The 20,463-nt window shown below is 39.8% G+C and overlaps 1 protein-coding gene across 3 annotated transcripts in view; it reads left to right on the forward strand.

Annotated features, from left to right (window-relative positions):
- The window catches only part of LOC126191525 (synaptic vesicle glycoprotein 2C-like), a 242,118-nt gene that overhangs the window by 24,036 nt on the left and 197,619 nt on the right, over positions 1-20,463 (forward strand). For all 3 annotated transcript variants that reach the window (XR_007538365.1, XR_007538364.1, XM_049932424.1), the window contains exon 2: positions 19,600-19,762. Coding sequence is in view for 1 of the 3 variants with exons in the window: in XM_049932424.1 (XP_049788381.1) it covers positions 19,600-19,762 (163 nt within the window). In the remaining 2 variants the exon portion in view is untranslated. The remainder of the gene's footprint in view (positions 1-19,599; positions 19,763-20,463) is intronic.

Consider the following 20,463-nt stretch of genomic DNA (forward strand, 5'->3'; position numbering starts at 1 on the left):
CTTTACACACATATTTACAAATCTCTCAAGTTCAGATTACAGATATTCAATGTGTCCTCCGTCAGTGACACAAACATTATCATATCGATACTCAAATTCCTCCCATAATTGGGCAAGTATGTCCTTTGTCACTGATGTTTTGGCAGCACGGATCCAGTTCTTCAACCCTTCCAGGTTCTCTGGGAGTGGTGGTACATAAACATTGTCTTTAATGAAACCCCACAGGAGTAAGTTAGAGGGTGTCAAATACGGTGACCGTAGATCCCAGCTGAGACATGCTAAGTCACCAGCTCCTTGATGACCAAGCCAACAGTTACGTAGAGTTTCATTCAAATATTCACGCACCTGCAACTCCACTGAGAGGGTGCCCCGTCTTGTTGAAAAATGAAGTTGTCTTCATACAGCCTCAGAAACAACCAGTTTTGTAAAATAGCGAGATACTGCTGACTTTTAACCATGTTTCCATCAAAGAAGAATGAGCCATAAACAAGTGATCAGGATATCGCACAAAACACATTGACTTTGGCCGAATCTTGTACAGGTTCAGTGGCTGCATGTGGTTTCTGTAGGCCCCAAATTTGAACATTGTGTTTGTTTACCTGACCCCTAACATGGAAAGTCGCTTCATCACTGAACATGATGCATTGTACGAAAATGTTATCATTGTCAGTAGCATCAAGAATCTCATTACAAAATGCCACATGTTTGTGTTTGTCATCAGGATGCAGAGCTTGTAACAGCTATAACTTGTACAGCTCCATAACCAACCAACATCTCAAAACACATCAAATTGTTGTAGGCAGTTGTAACTCCCGACTGGCACAACAAGTTGATTTTGAAGGACTGTGTTGTAAAGCAGCTTGAATTTGTGCAACATTTTCTTCAGGAACACTAGGGTGGCCAGGACTCTTTCCATTACATAACACATCCTGTACCTGAAAACTGTTGATACCATCTGCAAATGTTCTACCCATTTGGAGGATCAATTTGGTACCTCAACCTGAAACATATTTGCACTGTAATCATGGAATTGCACTTCGCAAACTCTAGAACACAAAATGATTTCTGCTGCAGAGTAGCCATTTTAAACATATGATGGTTACCAAGCAAAACAGAAGACAACTGACATCTAGCAGCCATTAATATAAACTAGACTATGTGTTCACTTCTCCAATGGTCGAGCTGAGGCACAGTGATCGATAGTTTGGACAAAATAATACTTTGTAATATGTATAGTTTTTTTAAACACCCTGTACTTTCTCTGTGTCTTCATGTTCAATTTGCAATGTTGGCATGTATACCTAAACTATCATTGTTGGTGTTGGTTTGCTGTCGATTCTGATAGGAACAACTCTATTACTGAGCTGCTCACAGTAAGACACTCTCTGTCCTACCTTCATATTCATAATGAATCCTACTTCTGTTATATCATTTTCTGCTGCTGTTGATATTATCCTACACTCATCTGACCAGAAATCCTTGTTGTCTTTCCGTTTCACTTCACTGAGCCCTACTATATCTAGACTTTGCATTTTTCTTTTCAGGTTTTTCTAGCCTCCCTACCAAATTCTAGCTTCTGATATTCCACACCCTGACTCATAGAACTTTATCCTTTTGTTGATTATTCAGTCTTTTTCTCATGTTGACCTCTCCCTTGGCAGTCTCCTACCAGAGATCCAAATAGGGGCTATCCTGGAATCTTTTGCTAATGAGGAGATCATCATGATACTTTATCAATTAGAGGCACATCTCCTATGGATACATGGTGTGCAATGGTTTCCATTGTCTTCTGTACAGTCATGCCATTGATCATTGCTGATTGTTCCACCTTTAGGGGCAGTTTACCACCCCAAGGACAAGAGAGTGCCCGGAATCTCTGTCAGCTGCTCACCTTCTTTTACAATCCCAATGGCAGAATGAGGGTGATTTCTTATTCCAAAAGTCTTTGGTCACCAATGCTGATTATTAATCAAAATTTAAGCTGTGGTAGGTTTTGAACCCAGGGGTGGCTGTGTGTTGGTTACTTGTTCAGACAGACGGCTGTGTCACAGGCTGCTGTAGAACTTTCTATTGGTACTTTACACAAGTAGTGAACAGTGGTTGCTTATGCCTGTTATGTATGACCTGATTAACCCATAGCCATGAAGGACCTCCTTCATGATTGGGCTGCCAGAACATAATATGCAAATGAATGAATGAATGAATGAATGCATTCTCCAGCATCCCCACCAATCACACTCAGTGTATTTGTTAACTCCCAGTGCTCTGTTCTAGATCTAAAATCATAGAGATTTTTTAATCAGTCTGAACCTGAGAAGTAATTTAAGATTCTTAGTGGCCATATAATTCATCAAGATGGTCCTGAATAGGCTGACCTGGGATGATGTAATTTGATTGCCCATGACAGTACCGTGAATCTCTTTCTAGGTGATTCATGTTCCTGTTCAGAAAATGAAGTATATTCTGGACTTCCATCAGTTTTGTATATATATTTTCGGAAGCTTCATTTACTGTGTTATGATTCACCTTCTTTATTTCGTCATTTGTTGTACTCAGTGTCGACATACGGCATTGTGATATTGGCTGAAAAATGGAGTTTGGAACTACAACACTTACAACTTTAAATAATGTAGCCGACAGGTGTACAGTTGCGTTTCACAGTAGTTTACTTTCACTGTTCACAACCCCCCAATAATACACAATTATATATGGCCTGTGCACTATTGTTTTAACTTTCCATAAGCCTCATAATAGTTTGCAGGCAAACCTCCTCATACTGCCACAACAGTTTACTACTAAACATCTACGAGCAGTAAAAGCCTAACCACAAAGTTCACAGTTCTTGAAGAACAGAAAGATACATATGGAGCAGACACTGTCATTGTTTTAACACACGGCCTAATTGTGTTACACTTATTTCTCAAATGCATTGTTGTTGATCTAACCAATACAGGTTCGTCACAACTGCTTTTATTGTCACAACAGATATTTCATCAGTAATTGCTTCCTGATTGTATTGCCATTATTATTTTCAGTGCCCTCAGGTGCAAAACTGACATTTACCATATTTTCCAAACTGCAGTATGTCTCCCTGTCTTTTTTGCAAGGAATTAATTCTAGAATTGATTGGTTTCTATTCTGCATGGTGTAGGAAGACTGTTTATCACCACTTGCTCCAGTAGGTACACCAAACCACAGGGAAGCAAAAACACATTCCTGTAAGTCTGCAGGAGACTGAGTTCACAAAATGAATAAAGCACTAACATGTCTTGGCTGTAGCAAAGTTGGTGTAGGAATACAACAGATCCAAATTAGTGACAACTCAAGACTGGAAAACAAACTCAGTTAACTTGGCTATGCAATGGCTCAGCATGAACATCTACAAAGTACAGCAAGCCATGAGCCACACTGTGAGCTCACATCACAGGCTGAGCAGCAAACATTTGCTACTGGGTGGTGCCACGTGACATGCATACCTTGGCGGTAGCTCCCTATATGACGATGACCCACAGCCACCACTGAAGCCTTAGTACCTCCTACATGTCCACATCTATGCTAGGGGGGGAATCTGTATTACTGTCAGACAAAAAAGATTGATACCCTTTTTTTACCCTGTGATTTGAACCTGCTGTTGACAACTCAAATTTGATGGTTTTGTTTTGTCACTAAGGGATTTCTGTTCTTGCTTTATGGATGAAAATTTGCACACATTAATTCTACCTCTCATTTAGTCATCAAAGAATTCTTAATTGTTAGTGCTAATCTTGATGTGGGAGATGCATGCTGCAATGAACAAATGTGCCTAGGTAGCTAAAAGGGCAGTAGAACCTTATTACACAATACCTCAAGCAAGTATAACAGAAACAGCTTTTCAAGTAACGATCAGATCATAAAAGGGCGGGCACCATCCACAATGCCAGTTTCTTGAACTTACTAGCTGCATTGTATGCTAATGTAGCCACTGAGTTAAGCACACTGTCCACCCTAAATAGGCTAGCACTGGTGTAGCCAGAAAACATCCATATGTGGGTGCAGTCCATGGATGAAGCACTCACAAAGACTCAGCAGTTTGGTCACGATATGCAGGGCTGTAAACTTTGACTGCTGTGTGCTGTGCTCTGATGAATGACTCTAATTGTGGGATTGCTTGAAAGGTCGACTCCTAGCCCATAGAACTGTAGCTGTGACTCCCAATATTTACTGACTGGCACGTGGCTGGGCAGTGTAATATAAAGCCATCAGGTGACAGAATTCTAGGAACTTACGAGAATGTCATGTGGCTTGTGGAGGTCAGCACTTAATCTAGTGGATGGGGTACCAGCAGATACTGCAACAGCAGCTGCAGGGTGATGTTCTATGGTTGAGCTGCACATGCCTTGGTAGGGCGGCAACCCCGACACTCTTCTGTGTGGTTGGTGACTGGATCAAAAGGCATCTGCCACAGTTATTAACTACATCCCTCTTCCTTACAGAGGAGATGGCAGACCAGGTTGGTATGTAGTAGGTGGTTGTGATGTAGGCGCCTGCCAAGAGTATGGTATCTCCCCTTCCCCAGGGGGTGATGGTAGCACCATTAGAAAAAAGTGAACCTGAAAAAACCAGGCAGGGCCAAGGTCAAGAAAAGGGTGATCGCTCTGTCTTAGGTGGGATGACCTGGTGGTGCCAGGCTTGCAGAAAATTTCCATGACCATAGGACTGGAGTGGCAGAGGAGTCCAACTGAAGTCCTGTGGAGGGTGAGAGTGGGAGGCCCCAGAAATTGTAGGAGATAACAATTGGATATGTCAGGGCCAGTGACCAGGGCACAGAGCAGAGCAGAGAAGGTGCATCATGCACATTGAAGGTGCCATTGAAGGAGAAAGGGAGCACATGTGGCATGTATGACCCACACTCCAAAGGGAAAGAACCCTGGAGAGGAAACAGAACTCTGAGGGCATGATTTGAACATCAGAAAAAAGGAGACAGACGGGCTGAACAGAGGGCAACATGTCCGGAGGAACCAAGGTGAGGACAGCAATTAGACAGAAGATCAAATGATGGCACCATTGGACTGAACTGAAAGGGGGAAGTCATGAAGGGGACAGGAGTTTAGGGCACAGGATGCACAAGAGAGAGTCTAATGGAGGAAAGTGTTGAGTGGGCTGACAGTGTGAGGACTGGCAGTTAGGCTGACAGTGGCCAGAATCTGAAGAGATGCTGGGGCTGGTGGCAGGCAGAGTGGAGGGGGAGGGTGGCTGATGGGAGGAGGAGCATTGCACTGTGCACTGAGACCCAAAGAGGCACTGGGGCTGATGCTAAGGGTGCCAGGGCACTGGAATCTGAAGAGACACTGGGGCTGATGGTGGGTGTTGGTGATGCTGGAACCTGAGGAGGTGCTGGAACCTCGAGAGATGCTGGAGCATGAGGAGGTGCTGGGAACTGTGGAGGTGTCAGAGCCTGTAGAGGTGCTGGGGCCTGTGGACATGATGGGCCCATGGAGGTACGGGGGCCTATGGAGGAGCTGGAGGTAGTGCAGGAGGCTGAGCTCCCAGAGGATGCCAGAAGACAACCAGTGGGGATTGCAGAGATCTGGAGGAAGTGTGTCAGTTGCACAAGAAAGGCGGAACATGAATCCAAGATGGGGGAGGCAGAAACCATGTTGTCTACACTATGGCCAAGGCAGCACTGGGATGAGCAAGATACTGGGAAGAGAATCTCAGAGGCACACTGCAAGAGCCAAAGTTGAGGCAGAAACTATGACGACATGACCTGCACTTGAAGTGGCACTTCTGATGCACATTGGACTTGAGTAAAGATATGGAATAACAGCTGTAACGCCATCCCCCCTCCCCCCACCCCACCTGCCCCCATAATTGCACAAGCTGACTCATTGACAGTTTTGGCATTGGATCACCCATGACAGATGAGCAAATGGTACCAGTTAACTGATCCGACAGGGTTCTTCCTGCACAACACTTACTCAAGTAATGGCCAAGATTGCTTGACTGAAGATCAATACACAGTCTATCTGTCCCCAAAATGCACAATGGCTAACTCAACTAATCCCAAACTATCAGCAGGTACCAATCATGAACAACTTCTTGTGACATTGTTTTGCCACAGGCAGGTACCTCCAAAAAAATAAATGGAATCGGCAGTTGCACAAGAACTGCCTCACTCAACTTTTTTTCACCACAGACAAATACACAAAGGGAATAGCAAACATAAGCACTTGGCAATCCTTGTCCACATAGCCCACTAAAATGCAAAAAATGTACGTACAGTGCCAATTTGTCACTTACATGAAAGAGTTCCCAATACTTACAGTAAAGCAATAGGAGCTGAAAGGGCACTGTTTACGGGACAAGCACCAAACTCAGCAAAACACTGTTGTTTGTTGTTGTGGTCTTCAGTCCTGAGACTGGTTTGATGCAGCTCTCCATGCTACTCTATCCTGTGCAAGCTTCTTCATCTCCCAGTACCTACTGCAACCTACATCCTTCTGAATCTACTTGGTGTATTCATCTCTTGGTCTCCCTCTACGATTTTTACCCTCCACACTGCCCTCCAATACTAAATTGGTCATCCCTTGATGCCTCAGAACATGTCCTACCAACCGATCCCTTCTTCTGGTCAAGTTGTGCCACAAACTTCTCTTCTCCCCAATCCTATTCAATACTTCCATATTAGTTATGTGATCTACCCATCTAATCTTCAGCATTCTTCTGTAGCACCACATTTCAAAAGCTTCTATTCTCTTCTTGTCAAAACTATTTACCGTCCATGTTTCACTTCCATACATGGCTACACTCCATACAAATACTTTCAGAAATGACTTCCTGACACTTAAATCTATACTCGATGTTAACAAATTTCTCTTCTTCAGAAATGCTTTCCTTGCCATTGCCAGTCTACATTTAATATCCTCTCTACTTCGACCATCATCAGTTATTTTGCTCCCCAAATAGCAAAACTCCTTTACTACTTTAAGTGTCTCATTTCCTAATCTAATACCCTCAACATCACCCGACTTAATTTGACTACATTCCATTATCCTCGTTTTGTTTTTGTTAATGTTCATCTTATATCCTCCCTTCAAGACACCATCCATTTCGTTCAACTGCTCTTCCAAGTCCTTTGTTGTCTCTGACAGAATTACAATGTCATCGGCGAACCTCTAAAGTTTTTATTTCTTCTCCATGGATTTTAATACCTACTCCGAATTTTTCTTTTGTTTCCTTTACTGCTTGCTCAATATACAGATTGAATAACATCGGGGAGAGGCTACAACCCTGTCTTACTCCCTTCCCAACCACTGCTTCCCTTACATGTCCCTCGACTCTTATAACTGCCATCTGGTTTCTGTACAAATTGTAAATAGCCTTTCGCTCCCTGTATTTTACCCCTGCCACCTTCAGAATTTGAAAGAGAGTATTCCAGGCAACATTGTCAAAAGCTTTCTCTAAGTCTACAAATGCTAGAAACGTAGGTTTGCCATTCCTTAATCTTTCTTCTAAGATAAGTCGTAAGGTCAGTATTGCCTCACGTGTTCCAGTATTTCTACGAAATCCAAACTGATCATCCCCGAGGTCAGCTTCTACTAGTTTTTCCATTCATCTGTAAAGAATTCGTGTTAGTATTTTGCAGCTGTGGCTTATTAAACTGATTGTTCAGTAATTTTCACATCTGTCAACACCTGCTTTCTTTGGGATTGGAATTATTATATTCTTCTTGAAGTCTGAGGGTATTTCGCCTAGCAAAACACTACAACAACAGAAATAAATTGCTTTACCACTAGACAGAAACAAGACAAAATCAGGAATAACAAGGTGTATGATCATGAAATGTGATGCAGCAAGAACTGTGCCCACACAAATGAAGAACGGAGTACCCTGATCTAAGAACAAATAGTGGAGAACAAGTAATGCACACAAAGCAATGTCTCTCACATAAAACTGTGTTAATAAAGAATTTGAAAGTATGAAAGATGCAAAGACGACTTGTTACACAGAAGCAACAGATAGTGAAACCAACTAGCTAAAATGCCACATAACATAAGGATGGGACACACAAATGCAAGTAATCTAAAGTAAACAGCCAACAATGAGTGGTTTATGACCAAATGTGGAGCAAAACCATGAAAAATACTTTGTGGAGAACACAAATACACTGAGAGGAAGGCTACCTGGTTGAGCACAGAGTCACACCGAACAAAATACCGCAATCAAAACAGTCATCGCTAAAAGTTTACCTTTGTTGTCACTGTCAAAACAAGAGCATTACATAGAACAAGCTTTTACCTAATTACCACTGCTGAATGAGAACACTGTAAAAACAGGTTTTTACTTCATTGCCAGTGCTGAACAAAAACCCTACAGAAAACAAGCTTTCATGTTGTTGCCAATGTTGAGTCCCATTGTGGGAGGTGTACAATACAATGAATAGATGTGACCAGGTACCCAAAAGAACTCATATCTTAAACAAGAATAACAGAAAATAGCTTCTGAAGTAATACAACTAAAAAAGTGTCCAGATCTGATAAGGGTGGACACAAAACACAGTGACTTTTTCAAATGTACTAGCTGCACCGTGTGATAAAGTACACTGTCTCTTCTAAATATGGTAGCACTGACATAGACAGGAAATGTCTGTGTTGGGTGTAATCCGTGGTTGAGGCATTCGCAAATCCTCAGTGGTCCGTACACGTTATGCGAGGCTGTAGGCTCTGACTGATGTGCACTGCGCACTGATTAATGGAACTCTGACTGTGGTAATGCTTTCACTGTCAGCTACTGGCTCCTGATGTTTACTGACTGACGAGCAGCTGGGTGGTGTCCTGTAAAGCCATCCAGAAGAAGAATACCAAGAAATTGTGATAATGCCATGAGGCATGTGAAGATGAACTAGTGGCAGCGATAGCAGTGCTTTATCTGGCAGATGTGGCACCACCAGATACTGCAAGGGCTGCTGCAGGCATGATGTGCTGTGGTTAAGTTTCAGGCTCATTGGCAGAGCAGCAACCTATGGCACTCTGCTATGTGGTTGGTGACTGGACTGAAATGTTTCAGCAGTTAGCATTGTCGTACTGGTTGATTCAGAGCATTTTTTGAAAAATATGAATCTCACATGCTTGGCCCTCAACTACAACTCCCGCTGCAAGTTTTTCTTTTTTTTTTAAATTTCTCATTTGTTGACTATTTTTGTTACAACCATTTTCTAACTATTTCCTGTTTTGGTAGACTAACAGTATCTCTCAACACTTCGTTCATTCTAATTATTCACTCATTGCATCCATCAGATACACTTGTGGCAGTTCATTCTTTGTTACTGCTTTCATGCTGTCTTAACTATGATTATTGCTGGCTGTTTCAAATATGCAATGCTGGCTGTCCACATTAGCCACTCAATAGACAAATAAATGTTCTATCCTATAGTCAAAAGATATAATGGAGTATAAAAGGTACCATGAACCAAGGGACATACATGGCTGCTCATCATCCAAGCTCATTTGTGGCTAGCCATACTAAAATATTCTCATAACACTCCAACCTTTAGTCAACTAGGATTTGTAACGATCCTTGAAAAAGTTTGAGGTGGATATCATTGGGCAGGTCTCTACTTATATGACAACCATTATGTATACTACTGGATGGATTGTCAGTGATGGAATAAACATGTGCTTCAGGTAATCTTGGGATATCTGGTATCACTTCTGTCTTCCAATAAGCTGAAAGAAAATAAATGGATAACAGTGTGCACTGATCACCTCAGCCATTAAACTATCACCAAGGCTATACTCACTGCCAAAGCTCTAGACTTAACCAAGTTCCTTACGGAAGACATAATTCAGCAGAAAAGTTGCCCATTTGTCATAACATCTGTTCACTGAAACGTTCTACAGTAATACAAGGTAATTTCATATTACAGTATTGCCTGCAGATTGCCAGGTGACAACTACCCACATTGACAGGTGACAACTACCCACAAACTAGGATTCATGAACAAGATATGTTTTCAAATATGCTAACACAACACAAAGAGACTAATATAATTTTTCCTTTGTGACATTTTGCTACAACACAGTGAAACAAGACACCACAGGTTTCGTACCACTCTTCCATTTCCTGGTCACAAGGCCAAAATGTCGATGGATACATTGTTGTGGTGTAAATATGATCATAATTTGGATATTTACATGAAAGGGATTAATACCAGAACTGATGGAGCAAGACTGCTGGGCTGCTTGTAGTGCTCTGATGCCCATCATAAGAATGAAGAGGTACAGTATCAAATATTGTTCAGTAAGTTACAGTTTGAGAGGAATAGTATGATTGTTCTGTTGTACAGAAAGTTGGAATATCAATAAAGCTACAGAGGCACTACTTTAATACGTATTAATTCCTACACAGACTGTCAAATGTTACATATGAAGTTGAGGATTACAATCTAACATTAGACAGAAAAACATACAGAAATCACATTCATTTGCTCTGCATGATTAATTATTACTGTGCTAACATATGGATTAGTGATGAGGACTTCCCATTTAAGGACCCTAAATACCTGTCCAGTAATATAAAGTCCCAGTGAGAGGGGTTTCATTTGTTAAGATGCATAAATGGTGAGCATATGATAAGACTGAAATTTTAGCCCACTTAAATTATGTCAAACCAAGTAACTTTTATAAAATCTAGATACAGGATACCATAGCTGGCTCTGAGAAAAGCTATCTATTGTCCAGCATTGTAAAATAGTTATTACGCAAAAGCATGCACTGTGAGTAATATGTAATGCTATCTTGCAGTCATCTTGTAGATGCCTCTTCTGAGGGTTAGGCATTTTAGCCACTCCTTCACACACTGTAAATTTGCTAACAAATTTATGATAAATACTCTATTACAGTTTCAGAAGAGTAGTGTAGTTAAAAAGACGTATTACTCATCATTAAAGCTATCTGTGGCTCAGAAAAGAGTTCAGTAAATAACCACAAGAATATTCAATCATTTGCCTAAATACATAAAATAATGGGAAAAAAAAGATCTACTCATCAAGCAGTAGCAGGAGAAAGCACACAGACACACACACATACACACACACACACACACACACACACACACACACAAAAGTTTAACTTTTATAAGCTTTTGGAGGCAGTGGCTCCTTCTTCTGGCAGAAGAGTTGAAGGGGAAGGAAGAGGGGTGAAGGAAAAGGATTCGAGAGGTTTAGGAAAAGGGGTACGGTTCAGAAAAGTCACCCAGAACCTTGGGTCAGAGGAGACTTACGAGACAGTAAGTCTACCCTGATTCAGGTTGTGGGTGACTTTCCTGAACTGCACTCCTCTTCCCAAACATCTCCAATCCTGTTCCTTTACCCCTCTTCCTTTCCCTTCAACTCTTCTGCCAGAAGAAGGAGCCACTGGCTCCAAAAGTTCATAAAACTTATACCTTTTTATGTGTGTGTGTTCTCCTGCTGCTGCTTGGTAAGTAGATCTTTTATCTATCCATTTATGTTATATTGTCAGTAATTGATTCTTTTCATGTTATAAAAACATAAAATGATTGACGGGTTGCAAAGTTAGATTTAAATATAGACTAAAATTATTTCTTCTGGATTTTGTTGTCATTGTTTTCAGTCTGAAGACTAATTTTACACAGCTCCCCATGTTAGGATATCTTGTGCAAGACTAGTCATCACTGCATAGCTTCTGAACCTTACATCAATTTGAAAGTGTGTTGGCCACAGTCCACACTTCACCCACCTCTCACCTTCACTTCCCAAAATTTGATGTTCCCTTGATGTCTCAGTATGTGTCCTATCATCTAATCCCTTCTTTTAGTCAAGCTATGCCATAAATTTCTTTTCTTCCCAGTTCACTTCAGCATCTCTTTATCAGTTATCCAATCTACCCATCTAATCTTCAGCATTCTGCCCTAGCACCATATTAATTTTATTTATCGATCTGTAGACAACAAATATTGTATAGATGTTACTCAAATGTAACTGTATATGTACGGGAAATCATTTCTAGGAAACTAGACATACAAACATATACATAAAATAGTGCAAACAAAATATTGCAAAGTCATATAATATGTAGTAATATGTAGAAGTGTGTTATTATAAACTCATAGTCTGTTTTTCATAGGCCTTTACTTTTGACCTACCTAAAAAGCAAGTCCGTGTGTACACTACAATGAATCAGTAAAGATTTTACATTAGACAACAGCTGTTTATTGGATATTTAAATATGAAAATATACTCTAAGAGGAAAAAAAGACGAACGACAAATGAATTATCCGAATGGAAAGGAAATCAGTAGATGTAGTCTACATGTACAGATAAACAAATGATAAATATGATAAATATGATATATAAAAATTGTGGATGATTTATTCAAGAGAAAGCTCTACAATCTGAGCTAGTCAATAACATGTTGGTCCACCTATGGCCCTTATGAGAGCATTTATTTGGCTTGATACTGATTGATAGAGTGTTAGATGTCTCCTGAATCATATCGTGTCAAATTTGGTTCAGTTGGCATATCAGACTATCAAAATCCTGAGATAGTTGGAGGGCCCTGCTCATAATGCTCCAAATGTTCTTATGTGAAGAGAGATCTGGTGACCATGCTGGTCAAGGTAGGGTTTTGCAAGCATGAAGACAAGCAATAGAAACTCTCTCAATGTGAGAGTGGGCATCTTGCTGAAATATAAGCCCAGGCTGGCTTGCCACAAATGGCAACAAAATGGTGTAGAATATCATCCATATACAGCAATACTGTAGGGGTGCTGCAGATGACAACCAAAGAGGTCCTGCTATGAAATGAAATGGCACCACAGGCATCACTCCTGGTTGTCAGGCCGTATGGCAGGCGACAGTCAGTTTCCACTGCTGTGCAGGGAGTCCCTGGACCATCTCTGGCCATTGGGGCTGAGTTTGAAGTGGGACTCATTAGTGAAGACACTTCTACTCCAGTCTGTGAGATTCCAGGCCAAATGTGGCTGACACCACTACAAGTGGGCTTCTCAGGGTACAAAGTTCAATGGTAGTCAGCACAAGAGGTACTGTGAGCTCATTCCTCTTTCTGTGAGTCACCTATAAGTGGTCCTTGTGATCTCTGAAGCACCAGTTGCACATCAGATCACTGATAATGATGACTCTGGAGCTCTGAGTGCATATCTGATGACTGCTTAGTTCTCGCTTTCAGTTGTCTCTTTAGGTTAATTGCTTCCTTCTTGTCAATGTATTCAGCCATGATTCACCCATTTCTGCCAACATTGTTGAATAGTGGCACCACTCCTGTTCAAATGTTGAGTGATTCTCTGATTGCTCTAACCAGCTTCTTTGAAACCTACTAAATGTCGTCTCTCAAATGCTGACATCTGTGTATGTTGTGACTCATCTGTCGGTGAGGCATAGTTACTGTCCAACTGAGTACATGGAATGATATTTGCAAAGACTTTATGCCCTGGTATTGACATGTTCCCTGCTTGCCATCCTTGCCAGCTGCATGGTGAAATTGCTCTGCGGCATCACATTCTCATCCATTGGCCACCAAAGTTTACAGTTCTGCATTTTCTTTGGAAAGCTTGCTGCAATATAAGCCCTGGTTGGCTTGCCACAAAGGGCATTGTGACCAGTTTGCATAACTCCTTCATGGTGCATAATTTTTGTTGTCTAAGAGTGCATAATGAAAAAATTTAAGGGCAAAAGATGTTATATTCAGCTTTGCCTTAATATAAAAATTTTTAGGAAAATGTTATTGGAAAACATAGACACTTACTGAGTAAAAAACGTTCAAGTAGATATTTTTAAAATTCTGTTTTAAATTTTTGATGTACACTGACAGTCTGTTTCATACCAATATGGCTTACATGCCTCTGTGTGTTGGTTCTTTTTGTTTGGTGAGAATGGAGTGCTGTGTTATTTTGGGTATTGTAGCTATGAAAGTCAATATCTGTCTGAAAATCTGCAAGGTGGGTCCTGATATAAAACACGTTTTTGCATGTCTCGTAGTGTCCTCTGAAATATGAACATTTGCAATGATTCTAAGAGCATATCCGGCCTAACTGAGTTTCTGTGCAAGTTTTATTACATGATCGATAAAATTTAAGTTTTCATCAACATGAGTCTCCAGAAGTTTTGTAGATGTTAATCTGTCTATCGCATTGCCACCCAAAACCAGATCTAGCTTTACATTATTACCAATTTTCCCAAACTGCATGTAATTTAGTTTAAACAATGGAACATCCAGGATGGAATGTAAGAGTCTTTTTGTTGTGCCTATCTGCGACTCAGTATCTCCGCTATATGGTGGGTGGCAACTTTCCTTCTAATAATATTGTAATTTAGTTTATTTACATTTAATTCCAATCTGTTTGCATTGAACCAAAAGTGGACATACTTCAGGACTTGATCAGTAATTGTATACTGCAATTGCTTTGGTGCACTTATCTTCACTAGTATCGTCTGCAAATAGCATGACATTGGTTGCACCATCTGGTACTGTGAGTGTCATTTATACAGAGAAGAAATAATATGGGGCCTAGATTTCTGCCATGTGGTGCTCCTATTTCCACTATTTTGCATCTGATACTAAATTTAGTTTGCTGTTTAGATTTTGATTATTTGTTCAGTGTAGCACATTACTGCTGTTCTTGTGTTTTTATCTTCATGGAAGCCATGCCGATATTGTATAGAAAACTTAAAATATTAACTCTGCCATCCTTATACATATATGAGATTATTATATTTTTGTACACCAGACACGAATTATTTGAGGGAAACCATTTTGTCCATTCACAAGATACTAGAAACAAAGAAAATTTTATGCTCCCCACCTACCGTGTCAGACCATATGCCCAGGGACCTCAATACATGGGAATGAAAATTTGTAATAAATTGAATGGGAACAAGTTGATGCAGATGAATTTAGGTTCACTTAAAAGAAAACTATATGAGGTACTGATACTGAAGTGTTATTACTCAGTGGATGAATTCATGCAGGACAAACTGGAAATTCGAGCTGTATACAGTGTGTTACTTATTCCAAGAAATATCCTTATAGTGTTATTATTTGTTGTAGTGCTGTTATTTATTAATGTAAAAATCATTGTACCTGTATTATAAATTTTTGACATGTCTCCTGTACGCAAACCAAATGGGTTGTAAGTGTGTCATGAGATGAATAAAACACAATTCACAAAAAACTTCTATTCTCTTCTTGTCTGAGCTATGTATTGTCCACATTTCCCTTCCATAGAAAGCTACACTCTGAACATACCATAAAATATTAACGCATAAATTTAGATTCAGTTTTGTAGAAAAATCCCTCTTTTTCAGAATCACTTTTCTTACTATTGTCAGTCTCTCTACTTCGGCTGTTGCCTGTTGTTAATTATTTTGCTGCTCAAACAGCAAAACTCTTCTCCTACTTCTAGTACATCTTTTCCTAAGCTAATTCCCTCAGTATCACTAGATTTGTTTCAACTACATTCCAATACTCTCTTTTCCTTTTGTTGATATTCATTTTTTAAGACAGTCTCCATTCCATTCAGCTTATCTTCCAGGTCTTTTATTATCTCTGACAGAATTACAGTGTAAGCAGTCTAACAGTCTTTCCATTAGTCTGTAAATAACCTGTGACATTATTTTGCAGGCATGACTTATTAAACTGATGGTGTGGTAATTTTCGCGTCTGTCAGCACTTGCCTTCTTTGGAATATGAATTATTACATCATTCTTGGGGTTCTGAGGATGTTTCACATGTCTCATATATCTAGTATGCCAGATGGAATAGTTCTGTGATGATATCTTCTTCCAAATGATCTCAATATTTCCGAACGAATGGCATCTACTCAGGGGCATTGTTTCAACTTAAGATTTTCAGTGCTTCTCACAGTGTCATATCTCCCATCTCATTTTCATTGACTTCTTCTCTCCATTTCATAATATTATCTTTAAATTTGTTTCCTTTGTATAGCCCTTCGATATGTTCTTCCACCTTTCTGTCTTTCTTTCTTTCCTTATTACTGGTTTCCTGTCTGAGCTCTCTGATGTTTATACAGCTGCTTCTCTTTTTCCCAAAGATTTATTTAATTTTCCGTTAAATGACTTCTATTTTTCTCACAGTCATGCATGCTTCAGCAACTTTGCATTTTCCTCTACCCTTTCTTGCTTTGCCATTGTGCACTTTCTGACCATCTCATTTTTTAAACACGTGTACAATGTGTTAACTGTAAGCTCACTGATCAGTTCCTCGATTGGTGGAAGTTTAAAGGCTTTGACTGGTAATCATGTGCTTTTGGCTGCAGCCAACATTACCTAACTCACAGTACTATGTGAGGTAGTCATTCTTGTGTGCAGTATTACTGTGCTGTACTTCATTCTATTTTGTGTTGTTTCCTTTCATTGTGATATATGTATAAAGTTGTTGCAGTTACAATCTTTATTAAATCTCGTGTCTAATGACTGCACTGTTGACAGGACTTATTAAACCTGCCAATACATAAGGCAAATTCTGTTTCAGTTATGACAAGAATTTAAGTTTAAAAACTCCCGATATGCTGGAGTAGCTTGGGTCAGCAACTTCCATTAACCAGTAAAATGAAAAACAGTCCAAAGCTGCAAATTTTTACTTTTTATTCACTCGATGACTAGTTTTGGGCAGAGACCCATTTTCAAACCATCAAAAATAGTTAAAAATGGCATTTCTGAAGATGTAAGAAATGTGCAATGAACATTTACAGTACATACAAATAGCTGCATAGAGAGTTTAAAGGATTTTTACCTCTGTGTACAACTTTGCTTTTATAGAATAATGAAGCACAGGTTAAGGTGCCTGCACTGCAGAAGCCAGGCATGGCTTGTTTCTCCTGCATGGTTCCTCACCCCATGGCAATTTATATGGGGGCTGGACTTGCTTTCTCCACTCCCCACAGTCCACTCTGGCAATCGGCCAGGTCCGTTATGATTGCTTCATTTGTTGCATTTTATGTTTTCTCCTTTTGCCAGTTAAATTCAATATCTCAAAAGTAAAATTCACTCACAAAAGCTATGAAATTATGAAACAGAATTGCTGATCACTGCTTACTTTATGAAAGATATTTAGTACTGCAGATAGACAGATATAAAAGTGTGCTACACTATCCTAGCTTTTTGAACAATTAGTTTCTTCCTCAAGGAGGAGAGAGGTATATGCTGGGGAAGGTTAAAAAGAAAGTGCATGTCACCCAGACCCCAGGACATGTAGAGCCCATCTGTCGTGAGCAATCAAAGATTTTGCTTCCTGAAATTCAATTTCTTGTGCCTTATACAAGGATTTCTACTGAGCCTTGGTTTTTTTTAGTCTTCACTATTTCATCTCTCAAAACTACTGATTTGTCTTCAGTTGTATTCTTTTCCCCTGTTTCATTCACTTTTTTTTTTTCATAATGCTGTCTTTGAAACTCTGAGCAGCCAGAGAGTCTTTCAGTTGATCCCATTATTGCCTCTTTACTTTCTGCCTTTCTGCAATATCTTCATTTTTAATATATAGTGCATAAACAATAAATTTTGATTACTGGCCAGATCTGATCCTGGAAGTGTTTTGCACCTTGCAAATCATCATCTGTGGAGTTAGCAGGCAGATAAAGTTGTACTACTGTGGTGAGTGTTGGCATTGTGTCCATCTAAACTATGATGTTATGTTATTCTTATTTTCTTATGCATGTTAGACCTAGTCCTATGATACTCCTGTATGAGTTTTGTTAATAACCATGTATTTTCCTGACCAGAAATCCTGTTCTTCCAACCACCATACTACTTCTCATTATATATAAATTCTACCTATTCATTGTTCTTTTTAAGTTTGCTGTTCTATGTATCCAATTAAAGAATCCAACAATCCACACTTCCACCCACAGCATGTCAGATTTGTTTCTCCTGATGCTAACATCCTCTATAGTTATTCTGGTCCAAAGGTCTGATAGAGAGAGGACCACTTTAATTCCAGAATGTTTTACCAAAAGGGATGCCAACATTGTTAAACCATTCAGCAGAGCTATATTTTCTCAAGAAATATAACAGCTTTAGCTTCTCCTTGTTTTGTAGTACCAACATAGCAAGGCTGTTTTAGCTAATATTATAAGGCCAGATCAGTCAATCAGCCAAGCTGTTGTTTCAGCAATTATTGAAAAACTGCTCTCCCTCTTTAGATACCCAATGTCATCAAGTTTCTTCATAGATATATCTCCCATTTGATTGCTTTTAAGTTATGGCTGTCTGTACAAAAAACTGTCCTAGCCTCTGGAACTAGTAGATGGGAGAAAAAAGTTTGTACTGATTAGTGAGCAACCATACTATCAAGAATGATCTCCTTGCTACGCACAGAGAAGCAATTTCTCTGCACATGTACCCAACACATTACAGGGCACATATTTAAATTTAGCACAGCCACAGAAACATCCCCATTGCCCACTCAAAGCATGAAGAAAGGTCACCTGAGTAGACGAGTTTTATGTTGTTAGCAGTGCACAAGTGTGGTGGACATTAAAGTGTTGCACCCTCTTTGGCAGTAATACACCATTCAAGTGGGTCAAGGAGGTATTCTTGTGTGGGAATGCTTGCATGGAACAAAAGGGGCCCCTGTTTCATCTGATATTCTCTCACATCAGTAAATGATAGAGAAACCTCCTCTCCAACCAGGGGTGTGGATTTATTTGTGTATGGCTTCTTACAGGTAAGCTGTACCTACAGCAGTTGCCATAATGTGTTGCTGCTGTCATCAAGACAGAAAGCGGTATTACTCACCACTAGTTGTGGGGCTATCAGGCTCATCAGGATAACCTTGCAACAATTGAATTAGTGTCAGTGTGCTGTGGTCAGTTTCTGCTCTAGAAAATCCAAGACAACATTTGGGTATAAGTTAGAGGGAGAGATACTTTTTGTGTGATCTAACTGTAAGGTTTTTATAGATTTAACATTTAATAGCAAGAGAGGGGTCTTTTGCAAGCAAACAAATTCCTCTTCCAAGTGATGAAAGTCTTGAAGGGCTGATCAAAGAAACTGAGCCAAGAAAGATGCTATTTCTTGCTAGGGCATCATCTGAATTGCTGCAGTTTTGTATGGGACACATGCCACCAAATTTGATTACAGACCTGGAAGACATACAAAGAAAGGCAGTAAGATTTGTCCAGAAAAATTTTGGGCAATGCAACAGTGTTGCTTCTGTGGTAAAGACAAGTGAATGGAACTCAATGGAAAGCTGGAGCTAAATAGAGAGATTAGGTAACATGTATAAAGCAGTTGCAGGCTGATACTGGTGTTAATGTGGAGGAATGGATGACAAGCAAGAAGTTAGACCATTCCCGTAAAATAATTGTTCTACACTGCAGAAGTCCTTTGGGGATGTTTTCTTTCCAGGTAAAAGAGAAAGCGATTGGGACAGGTTACTGAGAGGTCTTAAATTGCTGGCCTGATATATGGCAGTGTTTTAGGAAAAGACTTAAACTGGGTGTAATGAAAGATGAAATTAAATTCAAAGTGTATATTGTCACAGAAGCATGAAATCTTCATTAAATTTTAATGAGTTAATAATTATAATAATTCCACTATTAAATACTTTTTATATTTCACTCTCATAGGAATGGTGGCCACGTCATTTCTGTGGGGCTTCTTGTCAGACATGCTTGGAAGAAGAAAACTGCTGGTCATTGCTTATTTTCTGGATGGAGCTTTGAATTTTATTGGCAGTTTCACCCAGAGCTTTGCTTTTTTGGTTGCCATAAAATTCTTGAGTGGTGCAGTGTAAGTAGATCTACTTGTAGCTATGTGATATGACACACAGATGTAATAGATCCTTTTATCTATAAGTGCATGTAAGTAAAGTAGAATACATTTGCAAGCAGGATAGAAGAAAGTATTAACCAGCTAGCAGTAGAAGACTCTTGTCACAGTCTTGAGAGAAGCCTGTTAGTCTTTTTCTTGTTATGTACTCTCTCTCTCTCTCTCTCTCTCTCTCTCTCTCTCTCTCTCTCTCTCTCTCTGTGTGTGTGTGTGTGTGTGTCTCGCACACATAGAAAATACCCAAATCTATACCCTCATGAATATGATGCCAAAATTGGCAGTAGAAAAGGATGACAGTACCTGGAAGACAGATGATGTTAGATGCATATCATTGGCATATAATGCAATGAAATCTTCCTAAAGTAGTTGAAGATACAAGGACAAAAACTGGGCCATTGCAAGCAGATCCATAGATATACAGGGCGATTATAATTAAAGTTAAACTTCCACTTGTCAGAATGATGGCAAATTGCAACGGAATATTATCAGAGAGGGTGGAAAACATACAGCAGAAGAAAAACAATAGGTTGAAAATTGATCAATGGATGGCACTGTATGTGTCAGAATATGAAAATGAAAACACCTGTCATGCGCACGACCCATTGAAGTTGGTATAAACATGCCGGGTACATGGTTTTTCCTCCTTTCACATCTGTGACATG

The sequence above is a fragment of the Schistocerca cancellata genome, chromosome 6 (genome assembly GCF_023864275.1).
Source record: "Schistocerca cancellata isolate TAMUIC-IGC-003103 chromosome 6, iqSchCanc2.1, whole genome shotgun sequence".
In the NCBI taxonomy this organism is placed as follows: Eukaryota; Metazoa; Arthropoda; class Insecta; order Orthoptera; family Acrididae; genus Schistocerca; species Schistocerca cancellata.